The sequence below is a fragment of the Mauremys mutica genome, chromosome 2 (genome assembly GCF_020497125.1).
Source record: "Mauremys mutica isolate MM-2020 ecotype Southern chromosome 2, ASM2049712v1, whole genome shotgun sequence".
NCBI lineage: Eukaryota > Metazoa > Chordata > Testudines > Geoemydidae > Mauremys > Mauremys mutica.
In genome coordinates, this window is record NC_059073.1 from 122653896 (window position 1) to 122662130 (window position 8235).

General features: G+C 45.8%; 1 protein-coding gene across 1 annotated transcript; it reads left to right on the forward strand.

Annotated features, from left to right (window-relative positions):
• Positions 1-219: 219 nt before the first annotated feature.
• FOXQ1 (forkhead box Q1) lies at positions 220-3691 on the forward strand. Its single transcript, XM_045004081.1, has 2 exons — positions 220-771; positions 3680-3691. The coding sequence occupies exons 1-2, from the start codon at positions 220-222 to the stop codon at positions 3689-3691; spliced, it is 564 nt and encodes a 187-aa protein (XP_044860016.1).
• The last annotated feature ends 4544 nt before the right edge of the window (positions 3692-8235 follow it).

Here is an 8235-nt window from a genome sequence, read left to right on the forward strand (position 1 = left end):
GCAACCCCTAGCCTGCGCTGCTCGCCAAGAAGGAAACCGTTGGCGCTGTCCAGGGAGAGAAACAAGCGCCCCCCACACACACTGTTCCCGACGGGGAAGGAGCCCCCCCAAAACAGCCAGCCCAGCTCCCAGGGCTGCCCTAGAGCCGCCCCCAGCCCCAGCCCCAGCCTGGCGGCGGGGGGAGAAGAGGCCGGGGCAGGGTGAGGCAGCAGCCGCGCCATGAAGCTGGAGGTCTTCGCCCCGCGCTACGAGGACAAGCTGGGCGGCAGCGACCAGGAGGGCAGCGGGGCCCCGTCCCCCGCGCCGGGCGACAGCGAGCTGGGCTCGGACGGGGACTGCGCCGCCCACAGCCCGGGCAGCGAGCGGGCGGCGGGCGCGGGGCCGGCGGGCGCGGAGGGCGGCAAGGGGAAGCCGTACACGCGGCGGCCCAAGCCGCCCTACTCCTACATCGCGCTCATCGCCATGGCCATCCGGGACTCGGCCGGCGGCCGCCTCACGCTGGCCGAGATCAACGACTACCTGATGGGCCGCTTCCCCTTCTTCCGCGGCGCCTACACGGGCTGGCGCAACTCGGTGCGGCACAACCTGTCGCTCAACGACTGCTTCGTCAAGGTGCTGCGCGACCCGGCGCGGCCCTGGGGCAAGGACAACTACTGGATGCTCAACCCCAGCAGCGAGTACACCTTCGCCGACGGGGTCTTCCGCCGCCGCCGCAAGCGCCTCAGCCGCGCCCCGCCGCCGCCGCCGCCGCCGCCTCCCCCCGCGCGCCCGGCACCGGCCGCCCCCTGCTGCCGCTGCTCCTCCTCCGCCCCCTGCAGCTGCGCCGCGGGCCCCGCCGAGGAAGGGCGAGCGGGCGCCGCCGCCGCCGCGGCCAGGCCGGGCTCCAAGTTCTCCAGCTCCTTCGCCATCGAGAGCATCCTGAGCCGGCCCTGCCAGCGCGCCCCCGCCCCCGCCCCCGCCCCGGGCCGGGCGCTCTGGCCCGCGCCGCCCGCCCCCTACCCGCTGGGCTCCTACCCGCACCCGCCGGCCTCCCTCTTCGCCGGCGGCCTCCTGCCGCTCTACGCCTACGGGCCCCCGCCGCTGGAGCGCAGGAGGGAGGCGCTGGCGGCCGGCAGCGCCCCCCTCCCGCCGGAGCCTCCCCAGCTCTTCCCCTCCCCTGGCGAGGCGCTGCTCCGCTCCCCGCTCTATTGCCCCCTCCGGCTGCCCGGCCCGTTGCACACAGCCGCGGGGCGCCCGGCCTCCTACCCGCCCTGCCCCCTCGAGAGCCTCCTGCCTTAATAAAGCCCCCCTCCTCCCCCCCCTCCGAGGGGGCAAAGCGGGGGAGGTGGGGAGCACGTGGAGCGGGGAGGAGGCCGAGGCTGGGGCTTCTGCACTTTCTATCCCGAGACAAGTGACTGTGCCTTGGGGAGGGGGGGGGGGAAGCGGGGTTTTAACCAAACCAAAGTGGGGCGCTTTGTATTTGGACTTCGCAAGGGGCCAAAGTGCTTCTTAGTCATTGTTGAAAGTACGTGGCTTAAGGCAGGTGCCTGATCTGCTCTCGGGCTGGTTTCCTCTCTGCGCAAAGCCATGTGTCATTTTCCAGGGAACCAGTTCCGTCAGGCTGAGTCCCACTACGGGTTTGGGGTGCGTTGTGCACCCAAGGGTGAGGGCTGGGCGAGTGAAAAGGTGCCAGAGGTTGCTGGGTCATTTCTCTGCTCCAAACCAATGCATCACTGTGCCAAAATAAACCCCCTATACAGCACCTAGCATTTCGTGGGGGCGGGGGGGGACTTATTTATACGTTTTAAACTAAAACAAATGTTTTAACACGACAGGTCGCAGCTTTTTAAAATATATATATATATATATCGTTATGTTGGGTTCAATGAAATGTCAGCCGTGGTCTCTTTCTGTGCTCCGTCTGTTTTCTGAGTTGTGTTTTTGGAGATAAGACCACGGGCAAGCCAGGATCGATTTTTTTTTCTCTGTATATTTGTGCGTGACTATTTTATGGAAAAAAAACCCTCAGGCGCCATGGTTATTTTTCAATAAAAGTTGCAAAAGAACTCCCCGAGGAATAGCGTGATGTCTCTGTGTAAGACAGGGGGGCGGCGAGGGGATGGATACCGACTTCATGGAAAGCCTGTAAACGTGCTAGAGAAAAGTTGTGTGGACGGAATGAAAGCGAGCAGGTTGCAGAGGGAGGTAAGCCCTCACCTTGAAGGAGAGCACTTGGCTCAACTGCATTTTTGGGAGAGACTTTGGTTGTTGTCAGCCCCCCTCCCTGGTGCCTATTAGCGTTTAGATGGGTGATGTACAGAAATTCATTAGCGTTCCTGTTGACTGAGACTTGGGTCAGGCGGATTTCTCTTCCTTTTGAAAGGAGTATGCTTCCCAGCCCAGAAAAAACAGCTAGCTACAGAGTTGAAATAACTCTTTAATTCCTCGTGTCAAACAGTGTTCGAGTGCTGATGTTCATTCCTTCAGAAGGACTGGCCCTTGAAAGATAATCTTTTGGAAATAAGGGCCAGCTAAACATTTACTTCGTTTAAAAAAAAAGTTCCGCGCGGTACCTTTTTCAGAGGACAGAGATGAAACTTAATCCTATTGTCTCATCTCCTTACACAAACGAAAGCAGTTTCAGGAAGGTTGTTAGTTCAACTTTATTCTAACTGCTTCTGGTAGAAGCAAAGTTTCCCTCCTTACATTTTTCTCCTGATGTGTTTTCGGTTACTGATAAAATCGCGCGCGCACACACACTCCCTTTAAATACAAGGCTTGTCAGGAAAGCCCTAAGAAAAGAAAAGCAAGAGGTGCAATTTTTTTAAATTAATTATGAATTTAACAGCATTGCGAAACTCAGTTTAAAAGTTCTAATCTGAATGCATTAACAACTGGAAAGTGGTATTCCCCTCCCGCCCCATCCGTTTACAACTTCTCGTATTTACGGAAGGTGAATAAACTGAAATCTGGAGTGTATTTTATTTATATTTTGACTCTGGATTTTCTTATCTCCCTCACTCCATTTACTATTCGTTACATTTTTCTTCAGAGCAATTTGCAGAATAGTTAAAAATGCGTGCAGAAAAGGAAGCCTTCTATTAGTTGCCTTAAACAATCTCAAACCGAAAACGCTTACTTATTTCAATAAAGTCCATGTAGATTTCATGCGTTTTAGCTCAAACCGTAACATCCATAAGAGCACCGCTAGAGATCATCAGTGTCTAATGTATAGAGTAATCAACCATTAAAGGAATTGGTTTCCATAAAATTGTTTACATTTAAATACCATTTTATCCTCAAAGCCCTATACAAATACTAATTTGCCTTTCCATAATCTACCTTTTGCTAGAGCTTGTGTTTTTTGTTTCCCTTTAAAAAAATAAATAAATCGAGAATTTAGTTGTCTCTAGACCACGGCTAACATCTTGTTTTGCCTACCCTTAGGGATGATTTCAGAGTATACTAGTTGTACTTTGAAATGACTATGGTTAAATTTAAACAAAAATATTAAAGTATTTTTAAAATCAAACCATATGGAACACTTTTTAAAATCCTGTTTTGTAAAAAGATCACAATTTTTAAAGAAAGAATGAAATATAAAAGGATATCATTTTAAAGACTTACAAAAGCGCTTTTAAATATTTCAATCTTTTAGATGAATACCAACTTTTCAGATTTGCCTCTTTGTGCATTTCAGGATTGTGGATAATAGTTATTATATTTGGCCTCACCAGTCCTGGCAGGTTTAGTTTACTTTTCCCCATCAAATGCTCGCCTGTTCAGAGTTTTTTCCAGGAATACTAGGGTTCTGCCAGGGCCCCAGGTAATTTTAGCTGAAAATCCAGGTGGCAATTTGCAAGCGCCAAATTAGAATGCATGAACAGCATGGGAGACTCAAAAGAGATTCCCACAAGATATTTTAAACCTAGTACAATATGGGATTAACATTCTGATATTTACTAATTTAAAAAGTCTCTGGGCCTGATCCTGCTCCCTAATAACAGTGGAAGTTTTGCTTAGTAAGGACTGCAGGATCGGGCCCTTTTCAGAGCAATGTCTCTCCCCGTATTTACATTATTTCATCTTTCTGCTTCAGAAATGGAAAAAGCCACTTAAGAATTTTAGTTACCGGTAGTTTCAGTTAAGTGGAAATATTTTTCCCCACAATAAACACTTCTTAAAGGTTGTGTGTGTGGCTTAAGTAACTGATTAGATTGATTGCTTATTAGTTACTAGAGGAAAGTGATTTTATAAGAGGATTTAGTGGTCCCAAGCAAAATAAACTCGACCTGAGATGTAGTGAGCCAAATTGTGCTCCATTTATTATCTGAAAGAATCACATTAAACTCAATGGGACTAACAAGACTACTACTAATGTGACTAGAGTTTGACTAGGTCACTCCAATACCCAAAACAGAAGCAGTCTTGTGTCCTCAAGGAGGAGCCTGTAGATCTTTAAAGACCCCTTTCCAATTCGATCCTCTATGCTAGAATCTCATCCAGGTAGTGTAGCTACTCCTCAAACGAGATGCAGCCTTTCCTGCCTGCAGTGCACTTCTGACAAACCATGGCAGACACAGCATTGGGACCAGAGCTGAGAAGGGAAATCTATGGTCTACAACTGTAAATCAAGCCTGTCGGCTGTGAAAGATGACTACTGAAACACAGCACCTGTCCAAACACTTTCCAGAAGCAGGTAATCAGAGAACCGATACTTTACATTTTTGTGTGGAACAAGCAAATTAACGTTTTCTGAGCCCTTCCCAAAACAGCAAGCTTTTTTAGTTCTGCGCTCTATGTCATTCTGAGCTCCTAATAAATCAGGATGACAGAACTGAGACAAATGCATTTTCCTTTTGATATTTGAAACACCAACAGTGAGCCAATACTCCCCCCCCCTTTCTGTTTTTAGCCCTATAGGTATGAGTTCACATTGTCCAAGTTATCTGAGTGGCTCTGTTGAGTGTGGGTGGAGTTCAGGGCTCCTAGAGATCAGTTGCCCTCCATGCTCAGAGGAAGCTCCCAATGACTTCAGCGGCAATGAGAATTTTGCCTGAGCATGGAGCGCACACACACACCTTCCCCTTGGCACACAATGACCTGCAAGAATCTTGAGTGCCTCCTCAGGTCTTTAGGATTAAACTACAGCTTTCTAGTTTCATTGATCAATACAGTTGCACATCCTGCTTCACAGGTTATTCTTTTTTGTGAGTTATGACTCCTGGGGTTAAGGGGAAATCTATTTCAGGTATTTGTTCATGTCTCAACCAGGAGGAGGAAACACATGCCTCAGAAGTGTCCATGGATGTCAGCAGCATATTGGTTTCTAGAACCTGAACAATACTGAGAAACCTGAGCCCTAGCAGGGTACAATACAGCTAAACTAAATACTCCTATTTTAAGTGGAGGCAAATCATTTTGTTCATAACCTTTGTAGATAGATCTCACCAAGATAGTTTGACTGTCTTATTTTCCTCTAGTTATTTGATCCCATTTTATACAAGACATTTGTTGATGGCATAATAAATTAAGCTGGGGAAAAATTTTCTTCATTGCACTGTATGCTGAGCTAAATAATCTTTGTACATTTAGGACCCGAGTCACCCCTTACTCACTTAAGTATCCCAGTTGAAAGTCCCCACTGAAGTCAGTCACCCTATTCAAAGGCGAGACTGAGCTCAGTGCAGAGATTCTAACAAGATTCAATTCAGCATGTAAGTGTCAGCTAACCCCTTAAGCTAAAATCCAGTCTTCCAGTCAGCAGCAATAGCTGGATTTCACATAAATATACTGGAGAGGTGTAGAAGAGGATGTAATCCTCCACCAGGCAGCTGAGCCATTCCAAGAATGCTACTTCAGCTCACCTTATATAGTGTCCTGACAGAGATTCCCTCTCTTTCTCCCTCTGCCCTGTCATTCCTGCTACTTCTTCCCCATGTCCTGGCCTGAGAAAGGGGTGGTTTGGACCAAAGCTCCACACCACACCGGGAATCTTCATTCCTTATGCCAGCGTTTCCCAAACTTTTTTGGCCACGGAACACTTTTTAGCCCATTACGGAACACTTATAATATTATTTTGTAGTCATTTGGTTTTCAAGTAAAAAATTGCATTATTTATGCTCCAATATATTTTATTTTATAAAACAAAGCAAAAATACAAATTTAAAATAACTTGAACTAACAATTTCTAACTGGAAAGCTCGTGTAAAGTAGTACAAAAATCAAGTGCAAGAGTCTTTCACGGAACACATATTCACATCGTGCAGAACACCAGTGTTCCATGGAACACAGTTTGGGAAATGCTGCCTTATGCAACCCTCAATCACCCCATCTCTGCCCCCAGAAAAAAGGAGCTTCACCAGTTCTTCCTCCAAGGAACCCCAAGTGCAGCTGGACTCAGTCCTTAATGGGAAGCTTAAGTGGCCACACAGCTTTGTGTAGGGCCTCTGCACCAGGAGAAGTTTCACCCCAGTAAGAAGAGAGACAAATCATGCACAATTGAACTCAATGGGAGTAACAAAACAGGATATATTTTAAGGGTCAAGTTTGTTCACTGAAGCAAAGGTGTATAGCATTGTTGAGTTTGCTGTTAAAGCCACCTAAAGCCCTATCTTGCTCACACAGTGACCATAAAAATCATAGTAAAAAGATAAACCTTCATGCCAATTCCATGAGGTAGTCACAGCTTTTAGTTTAAAGGGGTTAATTATAGCCCTGCTGCAACTTCGTTGATTTCAACAGTTATACCCTCTTATACCAGGGCTGAATTTGGATCCATCTCTTTCATGTTCTGAAGAAAAAGGGCCATTTTGGATAATACTCTCCAGTGTCTCAAACTATGCATTCCAGGGGCACCTATCCATGATTACTTTATGAATTTGACAACCTGAGCTGAGGACTTGTTGTCAGATTAGTCTGTCATTGAGCTCATGAGCTGCTGCTGTGTCCCTTCCAAAAGGACTGCAAGTGGTACTTCATTATGCAGTTTGCAGGTCTGCTTACTCCACAAGGTAGGCATTCTGTTCCATTTTCATTAGGTATTATTGATTTTATGATGCTCCACCTTGGTGTATCTGGATGTGGTGGGCCTTTGTTCTTCTTCTAAGCTAAAGTATGCCTAAAAATGAGATTCATGAGAATGCACAGAGTCATGACTTTTGCACTGCAGCACCAAGATATTGGTTTCTTGTTGTGACATATACGAATGAGGAGCAGTGGGCTCTGGCCTACTGTAATCTATACACTCTGCACTTTGAACCAGATTTGTAAAGATATTTAGACAGCTAAAGACACAGATAGGTGCTTTAGACAATTCCAGTAGGGTTCTAACTCTCATAAGTGTTCCATGAGAGAGGTTCTTAGGAGCTTTGGCGGATCCTGCTAGATACCAGTCTTAATCTTTATGCATCTAAAAACTTCATTTTAGGAACAAAGGGTCAATATATAATATCACAACCATTAGTGTCAGTGGGATGCACATGCATCTAGAAAAGCACAATCCCTCATTCCACCCTGTGATCTTATAGCAATTGGGTGCCTTTGAAAAGTTTTGCCTTCATCTTTATTTTTTTGCTGTAGTAGAACCTTTTCATATATTGTGTTAAACTGCTCTTGTGCATTTTCTGTCATAACAATTTCTTACTCACACTTTATATTAAGTGTACATTTGAGTAGTTCATGAAGGGTAAGAAGTGTTTTTAATAAATGTTAATTGATTATTTAAGAGTTTAATAAATTGCTTTCAACTCCTACTAATTACTTAACTAGCTATAATACCTACTAAGATGTGTTATATCTTTCAGCCATATATTAATCCTTTGTAAATTAAGTGTACCCTTAACATAAGGTGTGACCAATTTTTCTTAATTTTTGTTTTAGCATTAGCTATCATACCAAATCCAAGTCAGATTGTCAGTACAATGCTGGAGCTCAAGTCCCAATAATCAATCCTAAACTACATCACTAGATGGAAAAGTTTTAGATGTTTTAATTAGACAAAATCCTGTTGTGTAAAATGGTTTATAGTTATCTGTTTAAAGAGCCTAAACTTTCAGCCAAACATTGATTAATACATTATAATTTCCTTTGTATTTGTATCAATGTATATTATGAGCTGTGAGATGCCAGTTATTATACAAGAGTTAGAGATTTTTACCATGTGTTGTTGGAAAGGTAGTTTTACCTCGATTTTCAAAAAGGTCTCAGATGTACCCTATGGCCTCTTGGAATAGGCCTTTGACAGGGAAGTATTTA

What these genes read in the sequence shown, in the direction of transcription:
- FOXQ1 (XM_045004081.1), top strand. Translation starts at nt 220, where the DNA reads ATGAAGCTGGAGGTCTTCGCCCCGCGCTACGAGGACAAGCTGGGCGGC.